Raw genomic sequence first — 16,063 nt, 5'->3', positions numbered from 1 at the left:
TTGAGAAAAGTAGTTTGAATTCGAACTGCATTATCTACAAATTGTAGGGTAGAGTTGCTAGTAGCTGGCCTCTTAACGATTTTTTGTTTTTAATGCGTTTATTTGTATTAAGAAGTATATTTCAGAAAAAAAACTGATTGAGTGATCATTTTGTATTTTGAACATTCATGTATTAGTGCTTCTTGAGAGGATTCTGATTTTAATAGCTGTGTTCCTTTGGAAATATTTATCTACTTTTTAGTACTTAAAGCTGCTTTGAACTACTTTTTCAGTATAGCAAAAGTATTTAAAAGTTGTTTTAAGTACTAAAAAGTAGATAAATATTTCCAAAGGAACGCAGCTAATGTCGTTTTCGATTGGTTTCACTCAAGAATTCACTCATTCTGAAATCGAATGGAACAGGCCAAGTCGATTCCACTCAATTCTGTTTTTTATTTTGTGTTTGTGAAAATTCAAATGTCAAATGTGTAGCCCGGCACTTTAGTAACCAAAATACTTTGTTGTTTTTTATTTTTTACAAGGCTATCTTCATTATAGAAAAAGACACTTATTTATAAAATTTTCAGTTATTTACCATCACTTCAGAAAAAAGGGTAAAGACTCCTCAGTGGATTGAAGGAACGAAAATAGACACCACACAACACAATTTTACTTTAGGTCAGAGACAGAGACTGATGTCTAAAAAGGTACTCTCCAATGAAAGTACCTTTTTAGAACTTATTTTTGCTCAATTAATGTCAAATACACATTTGGTTTTTGTATATTAAAAAAAAAGTGCCAACCGAACAGTTTTAAAATCAAAATCTACTCTACTTTACTCTATCACTCCAGAAAAAAGGGTAAATCCGAGGTGTACTCCTCAGTGGAGTGAAAAAAATCATATTTTGATGAAAATCTGGTGGTGATTTTCTCTCGAGCTACGGCCTAAACTACTGGAGTAATTAGCTTCAAACTTGGCAGCAAATAGTTTTGGGTGATGCAGTAGAGGACAAATTGAAATTTGTATTTGAGGACCAAAACTAACGGTACCTGTCATTTAACGGAAATAGAAAAATTAATTTCTTTCAAAAACAGCTCTTGTGATTTTGATTAAAAGTTTTCGTTTAGTCATACACATAAGAGCCTCCTTTTGGAATAAAAAAATATTTTTTGTACCGTTATTTACTGTACCTGCCATAGAACGGTTTTTTTGATTTTTATACAGAAACGTTAAAATAAACAATACAAAAAACACATTTTTGGATTTTTAAAGAATATTTTAAACATTTTTTTGGGAAAATCAATTTTTGATCAAATCGGCTCATTAATGCCTGAGATATGACCAATTGTTTATAATAAAAGCTTAAAAGAAAGAGTGAGTTACAAACAATTGGTCATATCTCAGGCATTAATGGGCCGATTTGAAAAATTCAAAGACTTAATTGTCTTGCTAGACATCAATTATAATATTTACTAATTCTGTTTAAAACGACACTTACCGATTTTGAGATAGTTCCTTTTGTTTATAAAATTTCAGGAATTTGCAAAAACTAACATTGCAGCTAGATTTATATTGCGTTGACCTTAAAATCTATAATCAAAGCGGGTATACATTTTAAGCTGAGTAGGGGTATAGTTTTTTCAAATTAACTCGAAAAATATGGGTCATATAGAAAAATTTATTAAGATAAAAGTTATAGAAAATAAAATTTTCTACAAGTTTTACATACATAGTTTTGTCAAAAATCAAAAATGGCCGAGTTATTCACTAAAACGTGTTTTACCTTTAATCCAAGATGGCGGCTTAAGCACAAAGTCAATTTTCCCGAAAAACTGGTTTTAAGCTCTCAGTGATCCCCTCTACCGTCCTATGAAAAAAATTGCACGGTCTAATTATTTCCATTTCAGCTTAATTTTTTGTACATCCCGACTGGGCTATAACGCTCGATTTGACAATAGAAGCAGAATGCTTTTCAAGAACTTCATCAGGTTGGAAGGTTGAAGTCAAACAAAGCTCTTGCCAGAGAATTGATTTCCGAAGAAACCAGCGTAGTTCATGTGCATGATGCTGAAATTGTAATAGGATCAAACATCTCCAGCGTAAGTGCCGATTACCAGTAAGAAAAACTTCATCCCGTTTCGCAACAGCAGCATAAAAGACTTAATTAACTAAAATAAGAGAAAAGTAAGGACTTCTGACTGATATAGTTGTACGTCATTTTGGAAAAAAAGAAAAACGATTATTTTTTCTTTGTGTGAAAAGGAAAACGATTATTCATTTATGCTCATAGTTTTATTTATTTGAAACTTTTTTTCATGCCAACCAGTTCATTCCAATGCCAGTTCTTAAAATGAATCAACTCAACATCGTCAGTGTCTTGTTGATCCACCGGTATAACAGAAATGACTTTTCCTCCATATTGCCATTGTGGTTGGTCGTCAATAAGTCGTTTTCGTTTAAAATCACCAGGTTGATTGTTATGAAAGTGTTTATAGTTGGTCTTATTATTTTCGCTTAATTCATGTCCCTTGGGTAAAATAGTTATCTTTTCTCTCGGTGCCAATGGATCCTCTCCATAAAGAACTTTATATTTTTGTGAATTCACAAGAATAATAATTTGAAAAAGACCAACTGCTCCAGCCCAACTATAGCCTAAATAGACTAAAAAAGAATAGTTTAATGAAAATGGACATAGTTAAATAAAAGCGGTATTCATGCAACGTCAAAAACTTTCAACTGCCGTAAAACTTTAAGTAACGATGACACATGTTAATTACAACCGTTCATAAAAAATTCAAATATTTCCAGAGTTGTTGATGTTCACATAGGTTTTTAATTAAAATTTTCTTTTTCAATAGCTGTAAAGTTCTCGTTTTAAATTTACTGCTGTACGATCTTACGATGTTGTTGAGTTTTCGACGATCGTTCGACGTTGTTTGAATTCCATTATTATTTATCTTACGGATATAAAATCCTCCGGTAAGGGTCATTCCAATTAAAATTCCAAGATTAACAATTTTTTTCAAAATAATCATTGCGATGACATGAACTCCAAGTGAAGTTAAGAACAATATGAATTGTGAAAATATGTAAGGAATCAGGAACATCTTTTGGAGCTGCAAATAATTTGAAATAGCTACTTAAGATGCATTTACATATGTATGAATTGTTGTTTCACAATTACAATTACCTATATTAATGTAAATAATAGCCTGTTTTCACTAGAACCCAAATGAGATAATTTCGCAAATTAGGTCAGTTCAAATTAAATTTTTTTCCTATGCGTTTTGAAATGAGATAATTTGGGAAATTGCCTCATTTGGGCTCTAGTGAAAACAGGCTATAAAAAAGGATGTTATATTTGAATATATCTATGCATTATTCTATTAATACTTTTATACCTATTGCATCGAGTGATTCCATGAATGAAATGAAATGACAAATTAGATAAATACCTACTCACATAATTATGTTGAACTTTAAAGCCAAAAGCCTAGTACGCAGCTGACGCGAAACGAAATCTTCCATACAAAATTTCGCTAGCAAAATCTTGGACGAAATTAAATTTGTTTTGTTTTTGCTATAAAACTTATTTTCTGATGTTTTTTCTTGAATTTTTTGATTTGTACTTTTTATTATTTTTACTTTGCTATAATATCCCATGGTATTTTTTCTTTAACATGTTCGCTGTTGATTTTGGAGACTTCAAAATTTTTCGTTTCGCTTCAGCTGCGTACTAGAATTCGATCTAAATGTTTGAGTTGCACTTTGGCACTTAATAAATGGTTGTTAACTAATATGAACACGAAATGCAATGACTACTACTGATTCGCACAACCAATTCTAATTTAATTGAAAAGACGGTTTTCCTGTTTAAAAAAAATATCAACATATCCGAGTTTTATTGAGTGTTTGTTCATCTAACGAAGTTATGCCTTGCTAAGGTTTTTTTAAGCATTTTTTTCTCTTCTGTAGAAAAATATACATGTATTTGTTTATGAAATGCTGTATATTTCTAAAAATATTTACATATTAATTTGATAATATGTAGATCTACGAACAAAATATCTTAAAAAAAGTACGTATACGCCATAGTGTGCACATAGATTTTAATCATAATTTTTTTAAGTAAGATGACTTCTATCTATGAAACTGATTATTTTTAATACATATTAATAAAAAGAACATGTGTTTTACAAATTAGGGCCAGTGAATAATTATTTAAATGAGAAATTGTCAATTGGATGCCTTTCTCAATGGGGATTTCATCCATTGCGAGTCAAACATTTTTTGGAGATTTTATCTGATTGATGTTTTTTTTTTTTGCATAGTGAATGTCTCCCAAATCTAATATACATATACTATAAGTAATGTGATGAAATCATCAATCAACTATTTTCACGGTAGTTACAACAAAAACTTGCCAGTAATTATGACACACAACTGTCCTATAAAATTGGCAAAGAATAAGTACCTAATTTATTTTTCTTACGGCAATTTTTTATTCAAAAAATTTGGCTGTACATTTGTTGGAAAATATATGGAAAAATTCTGGAGAAAATTACAAAAAAGAATGAGGTCGCTACATTACGAGCGGAATTCATAGTCGTCACTCAAGTTGAGAAATATCTTAAGCACTCGCTCAAGTGAATCCTTATTCATAGTCTTCACTGGAGTCGAAATTATTCTCAAGTAAACCTCTGAGGAGGCTTTTTACTTGAGGAAACGCTTAAGTTTTTTTTCAGTCAATTGACATTAAAACGCAAGTGTCATTGCGAGAGTTTGTTTTTTTGTATTTAACAATTGAAATTTGTACTTATTTTATAATAAAATAAATGAATCGCGAATATTTGTTTGAATTTATTTATTTCTAAATATTTTTTAATCGCGACAAATCAAACCGAAGTTGAGTTATTAAAAAAAATGTTTATTTTTTATGACAGTTAATTCAAATCAGTCAAATTTTCGAATTTGAGAAAAAATTTTCCTCAACACAAGATTTTTCTTTACTCAAGTGACAGCCCTATTTTCAATTCCCTTGAGCGACTGCTTGAAATATTTCTCAACTTACTGGAGTGTAGAAAAATCTTAACTTGAGTAACGACTATGAATTCCGCTCTACATGTTTTTTAACAACGACCATGTCTAATAAACTGTTAAAAAGTTAATTTCATTCCAACTTTAAAAAATGTCTACACATGAATGCATGCACTGAGCCACAAGCAAAGCCATATGTCCAAAAACTGCTTAAACGCAACGCAATGCTATGGCTGTGGTACAAAATCAGTCGATTTCATTATTAAACTACACCCACAAATAACATCTTACATTTCTAATGTCGCTGTTTAACAAACTTAAAATTGAGATCTTCATCTGAGATTTTATCTATGTCTTAAATTTTGAACTGTCCCTCACGCCTGGCTACTTAGTATTGTATACTGTATAGGTATATAGTATTTTTGGTGCTTAGTGGACTTTTCACTGATACCCATTGAAATTACCATTTCATTACATGATCCAAAATATTAAGTTCTCTAATTATACACACGGATTGGCAGACAGACAAACATACATACAGACGGGGGCTGCAGATACATGTCTTGTTTCGTGTTCTCTATTATGTATCATGCAATGCTTGATATTCAATTTTTAATTTTTAAAACAGCCACTGTGCGAACTTTAAGGTAAACACTCTTGTCGCAAATGTTTCTTCAATATACCTTTAATGCTGCATATATTGCCGATGAACCGGAAACTACATCAAATGCAAAAAATACATTAAAAACAATTGTATAAGTTTCGGGATCTACAAGAAAAAAGCTTTTCATTATTGTGATCTATGAACAAAATATTACACATACGTCCCGTAATTTCGTCAACCACTTTCATAATGAAAACATCCTGATTTTGCTGTTCGTTTTTCTCAATAAAACTTTTTGTTGATGTAAAAAGTGACGTTCCGTAAATAGCAAGTATTAAAATTTTAACGAACGCTTGAAACTGCAGAATTTATTTATTTTTAAATATGTAATTTTCATTTTTATTTTGAAAATAAAGCTTACTATAGAAAAACTTGCCGACATTATCACACCCAAACGAACTGAACAATAAAAACAAAACGTTTCCATCCAAAGCATTTCGAATGAATAAAAAACTATTGTATTGGCGTTGGTTGAATAGCGTGTTTTTTTTGTTTTTTTTTGTTAAGCATACGTAATATAGATTGATCACATGTGATAGGATTGAACACAGAAAACCCATTAGATATGCTTTGATTTCGGTGAACTATTGACAATGAATTGCATTGTTAGATTTGTCATTTTATATTGTAGATCTATATGAAATTGAATGGTAAATATGTATGTAAGTTCGATGGGTCAACGTGGTTTTCCTGTTGCACATTCATTAAGGATATCTTTTTGTTCAAAAACGGCTTGTTTTTATGTATACATAGGTACCAAATTGATTTATTGACTTTTACCCTTGAAAAGAAAAAAGAATGTCCAAAATATTACCCACTGATTTCGTTATGAAATTAAGTGAGAAAAATAAATACTCAACAAATACGAAGTGATGAAGAGTATTACAGATTAAAATTGCGACAAGTTTTTGAGGGCCAATATTTCCATTTATGACGTCGAAATATTTTTTCTTTGTTTCAATAGATAACTGAAATCTATCACTTTTACATTTACATTATCTAGTCCGAAAATAAATTTTACGGCCTAGAATCACTGTAGCGAGCTAGAAACTAAGTTCATTGGTTGATACAACGGAAGACATTAAAACAACACAGAAAGACAAAGTAGAGAAAGAACAACAGAAGAACATATAACAGAGAACTACGAGTACGTAACACAACACAGAGGTGAAGACATATTTGAAAATTGTTTCATGTTATCGCACCGGCCGGCATCAGAGGTAGCTTCAGTTAAGATGGAAAGAACCCACGATGCCGGCTTTTCAGTTAAATATCTATACATGGTCACTCTACCTATTGATGGCGCCTCGAGGGAAAATGATTAACATTTGTCTTTCTTGATTGATTTTTTCAACTTTTTGAACAAATTCTACTACAGTTTATGAGCCTTCTTTACAAAGTTGTGTTTTTTGTAGGTATGTCTTTCAGAATAATATATTTCATTATAAAACACCAGCTTTTACAAGTTGTCTGCAATTTTTATAATTCTAAATTTTGTTCCAATTTTATCATTCTTTTTCAAAACTTCAAACACAAAAAAAAAAACCATAATAAAACTTTTTTATTCATATTGTTATAAAAAAAAAAACGGGAAAGACCCCATATACCATTTTCGAGGTACTGCAATTCATCGCAAACCACTCTAACATCAACAAATTATTTTTCAAACTATTTAAACAAAAATGGAAAAAAATTGTCAAAAAATGTCAAGTATTTTTCTCAATCAAAGTCATGCGATTAGAGGTCATTAAATATCCATTTGATTGAGGTGTTACTTCTTCTGCTGAATGCGTTGGTGTCGTACAAACAAAAACATTCGAAATCATGGTTAATTATGACAATAATTAATAATTATGATAGTAATTTATAATTATGATAGTAATTTATAGTTATGATAATAAACCATGATAAGTCGTTTTATTTCTAAGCGATTATTGTTTTCTTCTAGAACAACAACAGTACAATAAAAGCGACACAAATGTAATTAAAAAGATAAAGGATTGCAGAATCTTCCAGATGCTTTGACGTTCACATTTTGATTCTAATTGAATTCGACTGTAAGCCATCTTGCATTATGCATTTTCATTGTTACAGTATCTATGTTGCTGCATGCGTCATCGAACACCTTCTCTGCAAAGAACAATATTCGTTCCTTCTTAGTTTGTATTCTTAAAGTGATACTCTAATTCTAAGAATTTATATCTGCCCTGTTACTTAGATAGACACGATGAAAATATTGTGCATCTTAAGCATTCTCGCTTGCACTTGAATGATTCCGGGATTATAATTAAACGGCTTTTTCGAGAAAATCCTTTCTTTCTCCTTAATTGTAAGATATTATCTATATAATAACCTTTGAAGACTTATCTCTGGCTGCCTTCCAATTTTCTAAGTTTTTTTCCCTACGAATGACAGGAGCGCACGCAAGTAAAAGTGTACCACACTAAGAAAAAGTAGCCTCTTTGAATTAAGTTGTTCATTCGAGAAAGGATGGTGCTATATACTGCTTTATCCATTCATCTTTATTGCTCTGTCTTCTTCTATTTTCTAGTGTGCAGCAAAATGCAGAAACTATACTTTATAAAATATCTTCATCAAAAACTATCATCGTACAAGGAGCCAGAATGTAAACGAGAGAAAGTATAAAATACAAAAAAAAAAAAATATAAAAGGATTATTTGCGAAATACCGGATTAAAAATTCTGATGCTGCTGCTGAAATAAGGAGAACTGTGTCCCCTGTATTAAATAGTTCCTGCCAACGAAAGTCCTATTAGTTGCCCTAAGGGAATCTTCATCCATTGTTGTTGTGGTGTTTTATTTAAATTTTGCATCCTCATCGCAATAATATCGAAAGGAAAGAAGTATTAGTTTCGATAGAAAAATAATTGTTTTAGAAAAAGTTTTTAGCGTAAAAATTACGTCCACATTGCCACAGGGAGTTATGGTAATGACTAGCACAGAAAACAAACGAAAAGTTATGGTCAAAAAACTTGGAGAAATCAATTTTGTTAATGTTGGTCGTAAGTTAAAATTTTGAAAAACGATCTGATAAGATTGTTTAGGTATTAAAAAGTTTAAAATTTATTCTATGGAATTTTATTGGATTTTGTTGAATCTTTCTTAATTTAATTGCAAAGATGTAGTTTTCAAATCGCAACACATTGACATGAGTGTAGGCCAAAGCGTTCACCGTTGATTTAGGACGTATATCCCTATATATCATTTCCAACTTATTGCCATTTTCTCGAAAACATCTCTAAACCCCTTGTAGCCCCATGTGACATATGTGCCCTTGATTAAGAAAGTGGAGTAAGTCACTTTTTGCAATGTTTAAAGAAAAACCTATAATAATTTTCTTATAACGATTTAATTATATTTCTTTTATGAAATCACTAGAGGAGCAATAAAGAAGTTTATTTGCTGCAATTTCGCGTTCAAATAAACTTTACCCCTTAAATAATAACTAGCTAGATTTGATGCCATTTTTAGGAGTGACTTAGTCCACTTTCATAATTAAGGGCACATATCTGTTACAAACCAACAAAGATTCCACAAAAATTGCAAAAACTATATTTTCATTCTTTTAAAGCTTATAACATATTTTTAAGATATTGCTTCATCGAAATAGTACAAAATATTTGTAATAAATGGCACCAATAGTTTTTAATAGGCAGTTAATGTTGAAAGTTCGGCTTTTTTTGAAAACAAGCAAAGTGTAAAAACTACGAAATTCAGAAAAAACATTTTTCGTGCATAATCTAACGGGGTTTTATTTTTGGATTTTAGGAATGCGACTAAAAATAAATATTAGATAGTTGTTTGTTTGAATTTTCGCATTTATATACAAAAATAAATTATTTAAACTTTTTTTTTTACTGCATAAATTTCGAAATAACTAAGTAAATAATAAAGATATTGAATTTTTTAAAAATACGTGTTTTATTATAGCTAAAGGCAAGTCGATTGACATTATTCATTTTAAAATTTGCGATCTTGGGTTACAAGGGGTTAAGATTCAGATTTCGAGTAAATGGCACAAATTTTCAGTCAGCACTCGTCTAAGCAATAAAGCCTACTCTATTAAAGCACTCGTTAAATTCTAGATCCTTGTCTAACTTGTTCTCATTTTCAAACAGTTTAAACAACTCTTTTAACTAATTTGTAGTTGAACACACCTAAATTTGACAGAAAAGTATGTCAAACGAACCCTTACAAAAAAAAAAAAAAAACAACCAAAATAAACAATTTTCATAGTAAAATTTTTTAAAAAAAAGTATATGATTTTTATTTTTTGTTTTTATCAAGTATTACTACAATAAAATTAAAATTGAAACTTAAATAAAAAACACTGGCCTTGGCTTCAAATGACCAATCGCATATTGGATAAATTGTTTAAAGAATATTTTTAACTCCTTAATCCAATTTTCTTTACTTGTATTGCTCTTCATTGACAAACATTAACAAATAAAAGCATATTTTAAAAAGATAAACCAGCGTTTTGCTGCTTTTAAAGTTAGACGACCTGTTTAACAATAAAGTATACTTTAAATCGTTCGAAAATATCAAAGAGTGGACTCTCGTTTTAAATTTTGTTTTTAGATCCGACCTCCGTTTTAAAGAAGATTTAGAGTAGGGTTTAAATGTTTGAAAAATTGCGCTAATGAATTTAAATTGTATATTATTTTATTTTTGAAGTTATACTTATGGGACGGTGGGTATGAAAATTTACTTTTTGACAAGAATGTCAAAGGGATTATGACGCAATCGACAATTGGGACTGTCGTTTTACCTTTAAGCCTGGTACTCAGCTCACGCTAAATTTTGGCTCCCATATAAATTATCGAAAAATTTTATCTGAGCTAAAATGGATCCCATACAAATTATCGATAACTTGTATGGGAATTTTATCTCGGCTAAAATTTAGCGCGAGCAGCGTACCAGGCTTTAGAGTTGGCAGTACTTTAGTATTTTAAAATGCAGTACGCCGCAGTATGGCAAAAAAACACACAACTCGTGGCAAGTTGCATATTTCATGTCGCAAGTTGCATGTGCCAAGTTGCATGTGGAAAGTTGCATGTGGCAAGTTCCATCTTGTTACGTATGGCATGTGGCAAATGCATGAAGCATGTGATTGAGAAGTATTACTTCAATCGTGTGTATCTACATAGTACACACACGTTTTTTTTATGATAACTCCATCGCCAAAAACATTTATTTCCAATGGGTATAATGGATAAACAATAGGCTTCAAAAGTACTTGGGTGATTTTAAAACTTACTTACTTGGTGGCGCCCACAGTTCAGAGTGGATCAAGAAACAATTCTGGCAGCTCGGCCCCTAGCTAGCTGTCTCCTGTTACGCACATCAAGTTGGTTGAAGTTGATCTCCGACTGAGCGCACCACCTTAACAAAGAATTAATTTTATTGAATGCAATAACTTGTTAAATTGGACGTTGAGATATATGAAGAATAACTATATCTCGAAAAAAAAAATCACAAAAAAAAAACACTTTAGTGCAAATGGCCAGAAAATGTAGGTATATGCATAGAAATTGCATTCAAAATTTGTAATAGAATTGTACGTTTTAACAAAATCGCAAAGTCGTTTTTGATTGAAATTCTACATATTTTTAAAAATAATCTAAATGCTAGGTCGCATGTACTTGCTTGCATTTTTACTGTCTAAAGGCGGGCACACCAGACATACTAGTAAGAAAAATTCACAGTTCAATTCATTAATGTGTCACTTCATTGTATTGTCATTTAAGTCTGAATATTTAAAAAATAATTACCAACCAAGTCCAGCCAAAAAATAAAGAGGTTTCTAAAAATAGGTAGTTTTGGTATTTTATTAGTTTCTCAAAAACGACCAGACATTTACGGTTCTCTGCTTTTGTTTAAAGACAAGTAGAGCATAGAATTTTGAAAACATAATTAACTTCGAAATTTTATAAAATATGTAGTTTAAATTTTTTTTTCAAAATTTTGATTTTCAAAATTAATTTTTCAAAAACTGTGTCTTAAAAAAAAGCTTTAAACAAAGTAAAAAAAAAATAATGAAAATTATTTTTATTTTTAAGCGGAGTGATTGAATATAATCCAATTAAGAAGTTCAAGTGACCTCAACTCCATGGGCGAAACGCATATGGAGTTCAAGTCACTTGAACTTTTTAATTGAATTAGGTTAGGTAGAATTGGCTGTCAGGAAAACAACTGACACACTTAGACCATTTATTGGTCCGTTGTGATACCATGATTTTGTGAGGAAATTCCTCACTAATTAAACCAGTTGGAGCTTTTAATAAAGCGGTGAAGGTTGAAGATGTCAGTATTGATTAGTTCACTGGTATCTTCTAAGAAATATTTTTCCAGGTATTTTTTACGTCTACTGGAAAGGGCAGGACATGAGCAGAGAAGATGTTGGATTGTTTCTTCTTCTTCCTCATCAAGGCAACTTCTACAGAAGTCGTTAGAGATTACGCCAAGTCTTATGGCGTGTCTACCTATGAGACAGTGTCCTGTTAAGACACCTATTACAGAGGCTGATATGCAATCTGCTTAGAGACAACATTTTTTTTTTTTTTTTTTTTTTTTTTTAATTGAATTAAAAAAGCTTTATTTAAAAACCAAATAAAAGATGAGGTTTTTGACTTTACAAAAAATACAACACGTTATTATAGGTGTGAGCGTTGTCTTTTTTAACTGTCCCTGCCAGCTAAACGAGGCAGATTTTTTTCTTGTCTCTATTGAATCTACACTTTCTAGCTTCTTACAGCTGTAAACATTACAAAGATATCAACTTTAAAAATAAAAAAAAGTGCTGGACATACGCTTTTTGGAACGAACTATATTTCTATTTTCTCGAATAAAACTAAGTAATTTTTTTTTTCCAAACTATGCCATTTCATTGATAAATTAATCTTATATTTAAATTTTTTACCAGCATAAAATCGCTTTGAATTCTAAGAGGCCGTTTGGTTTTAAAATTTGTATATAAAAAAACATAGAAAAAACAAAATTGTAGGTATATTTGGTCGGCTGCCTGTGCGCACACTATGAGCCAAACCCGACTAAAATATCGGCCGATAGAAAGTCTGTAGCGTGCGGGGGTCTAACAAATATTTTTTTCTAATTCCATTTTTTTATTATATCTAGTTTTGCCTACTCGTAGGTACAACTTCCTTCAATCTTTTTCAAACAAACAACGTTGTCTTAAGTTCATCTGTTTTTTAAAGTTCTGACTTTTTTTTCAATTTATTCGAAGTGATTCTCAATATTTAATGTGTTTACACACATTCTTATGTGATGTCCTTCTCAAAATGGCGGAAGTCATATTATTTTCAGTCAAAACGTAAACAGCCAGTGAACTTAAGGCGGTTGATGGTGGTGATCCCCTCACACCTTGCAACTTAAAACACTTTACATGCCTCTTATTGCTTCAACAATGATGCTGCCAACGCCAACTCTCTCTGGCATCCAGACAGTCGAAATTTCTCTATAATTCCATTTGACTTGAATAACATCTGTCAGATACTTTCATTATTGATATGAAATGGCAAACAGACATCGCACATCCAGATCCACTATGTAGGTATTCTATAAGCAGAATGAACAAGCAGTCGAGAGACAGGCAGCAGGTATACAAATAGGTATATATACTACATAAGTAGCTCCTTCCTGACTCCTGAGCCAAGTTTCATTCTTCGATAATTTGATTGTTCCTCTCTGTCTGATTTGGATGCATATTCCAAACATTCTTACTCAGGGAGCAGAATAATCTCTTAGATTCCGCTTACTCAACCAATAGATGGAAATTCCTACAACCTACATCCTACATGTTTTTACCAAATAATACAAACGAACAAAAAAAAAAAAAAATACAGAAAATCAAATCAAATATCCTGGAGGTGTTTTTCTCGAATTTAAGAACGAAATTGAGATTAAATTGCTGCTCAGTGCTCAGGAGCATTGCCATATCCTTGCAGTAGATCCAAGCTGCAGACTAAGCGGGGTAGTAATAATTCAATGCAAAATAAATTCACAATTGATTGTAGGATTGAATCGAAATTGAAAGAAATATAGAAAAATAGAACTTTTTGTGTAATGGAATTTGTTCGTGTGGATTTTTGTTGGAAGATGATGATGTTGTTGTTTGTTGAATTGATATTTTTTTTTGAGAAGGCTCGTGTGGATATTAGGGTGGATTTAGAGGTTTACAAAGCTCAAGAGAAATTTATGAATAAATAACTTTTGTATAAATTACAATTACATACATACTTATACATTTGAAGAAAAGTGATAGGCTTACTTTGAGCAAAAGTATTTTGTGTTTGGCAATATGAAATAAATAAATGGAGTTGAGTTGTAATTTTGAACCTATCCAAATCGCAGGGAAATACCAGATAGGTATATATAGGTTAAGTCGCAGGTGTCTATGTTATTTAATTTTTATTTTTTTTTCTCATTACCTTACTTCCGCTATGTGATTGATGATAATGAATGAATTAATAGTATACAGAAGAAGTTTAGTACAATGCGTATACATAGATTGATTTAGTTATTATGTCCTTTTTAGAAACTTTGCCGTTTATAGTGTTTCTATATTATAACATGGTTCCCTCTACTTGCTAGCATAATAAAATGATAATAGTATTATAAATTAATAATAGTCAATAATCATTTTTACCAAAAAACAAAACCGACTTCCATGGATCAAAACTGGGTTTTATGGTTTTCCTCATAGTTTTTATAGTAATAACTAAACGAAATTGACATTCGTCAGCAGGCATCAGCTTTCCAATACAAAAAGAATTATCAAAATTGGTTCACTTTGTCAAAAGTTATGAGGTAAAAAACATAAACAAAACATATAAAGCTGGTGCCTGCAGTGTGGTCCAATTTCAATTTCGTTCAGTTCTGGCTATAGAAACTATGAGAAAAACCATAAAACCCAGTTTTGATCCATGGAAGTCGGTTTTGTTTTTTTTTTGATAAAAATGATTATTCATCAAATCGTTATCGTTCATGTGAAAAGTTAATCGTATTTTTAAAAGTCAAATAATTAAAATTTGTATGAAGGTAAAAAAAAAAGTTGAAATAACAATCAAACATTACATAACCATGCAAGAGAATGCGTAAAGTGGGTCTCGAAACTCCGTCTGTCTGTCTGTCAGATGTCTGCCGGTCTCTTAAAGGAGTTAGAGCCTAAACGGCTGGGCAAATCCATTTGGAAAAAATTAATATTCTCAACAACTGTTCATACGATTTAGATAAAAAAATGTAGGTATTCTTTTTTAGGCAAGGTCTTCATGAAAAAAGTTTTTTTTTTCATAAATCCATAGAACTGTTTTTTAAATCTTATTTTCTGCCAAACGAATTGTTTAATTTCAACGAATTTTTTTAAATTAAAATATATTAGAGCGGGCGGCCACTGCAGAAACGCTCAACTCATCGAGCTAAAGAAAATTTCAAATGGGAAGTGAAAGAGGGCTATTAGTAGTTACGAAAACCACAGGTCTTCCCGTTCGCATCCTGGCACGATTGGTGTGGTAAAGTGCATTGTGCATCTCATAGAGTTAAAAGACAATATTGGTGTCAAATTAAAGGTGATATTGTCAGCTATCAAAATTCAGAGGTCTTCCGGGCGAAAGTCTGGCAGTTTTGTCATGCAGCCCGTTTTAAGGTTAGAAGCGATGAAAGTGAGTTTTTTCATAAAGTCTTGTTTTTTGGTATTTTGGTGTATGAGTTAAGGAGTTTTTTCACTATAAAATAAAAATATGAGTTATATTAGCATTTAAATATAAAACGATGTTTTGGAAAAAGCTTAATAGATTATTAACAATGACCCAAAGTATATGTAAAACTACGAATAATTCACGAAAAAGTCTCAAATAATACGCTGCGCCCCTTTCAACTTACCGAATTAAAAGTCGAATTTAATTTCAAATTAAAGCTAATAATGTCTTTTTTTGAAAACCAGAGGTCTTCCAAGCCAAAAATTGGAAGTTAGATCACGCAGTTTGTTTTAAGGTTAGGAGCGTTTTTTACTTAAAACGTTCACCCAAGCTGGGGGGTGAAATGTCAAGAAGTGGCTTGGAAGACCTCTGGTTTTCAAAAAAAGACATTATTAGCTTTAATTTGAAATTAAATTCGCCTTTTAATTCGGTAAGTTGAAAGGGGCGCAGCGTATTATTTGAGACTTTTTCGTGAATTATTCGTAGTTTTACATATACTTTGGGTCATTGTTAATAATCTATCAAGCTTTTTCCAAAACATCGTTTTATATTTAAATGCTAATATAACTCATATTTTTATTTTATAGTGAAAAAACTCCTTAACTCATCCACCAAAATACCAAAAAACAAGACTTTATGAAAAAAC

The 16,063-nt window shown here is 31.1% G+C and overlaps 1 protein-coding gene across 1 annotated transcript; it reads right to left on the bottom strand.

Moving 5' to 3' along the window:
• Positions 1-2,267: 2,267 nt before the first annotated feature.
• Positions 2,268-6,107, bottom strand: LOC129916128 (uncharacterized). Its single transcript, XM_055995920.1, has 5 exons — positions 6,043-6,107; positions 5,842-5,980; positions 5,701-5,786; positions 2,943-3,096; positions 2,268-2,641 (listed from the first exon to the last, which is right to left on the bottom strand). The coding sequence occupies exons 1-5, from the start codon at positions 6,061-6,063 to the stop codon at positions 2,277-2,279; spliced, it is 765 nt and encodes a 254-aa protein (XP_055851895.1). The 5' UTR covers positions 6,064-6,107; the 3' UTR covers positions 2,268-2,276.
• Between the last annotated feature and the right edge of the window lie 9,956 nt (positions 6,108-16,063).

The sequence above is a fragment of the Episyrphus balteatus genome, chromosome 3 (genome assembly GCF_945859705.1).
Source record: "Episyrphus balteatus chromosome 3, idEpiBalt1.1, whole genome shotgun sequence".
Taxonomy (NCBI): domain Eukaryota; kingdom Metazoa; phylum Arthropoda; class Insecta; order Diptera; family Syrphidae; genus Episyrphus; species Episyrphus balteatus.
This window is presented reverse-complemented; position numbering and strand designations above follow the sequence as displayed.

Excerpts from the sequence above, each read along its gene's own strand:
- LOC129916128 (XM_055995920.1), bottom strand. The coding sequence starts at position 6,063 with ATGTCGGCAAGTTTTTCTATA. Across the intron at positions 3,097-5,700 it reads CAATATATGCAGCATTAAAG|CTCCAAAAGATGTTCCTGAT; the intron begins GTATATTGAAGA and ends AATTATTTGCAG. Across the intron at positions 2,642-2,942 it reads TACCGGAGGATTTTATATCC|TCTATTTAGGCTATAGTTGG; the intron begins GTAAGATAAATA and ends ATTCTTTTTTAG.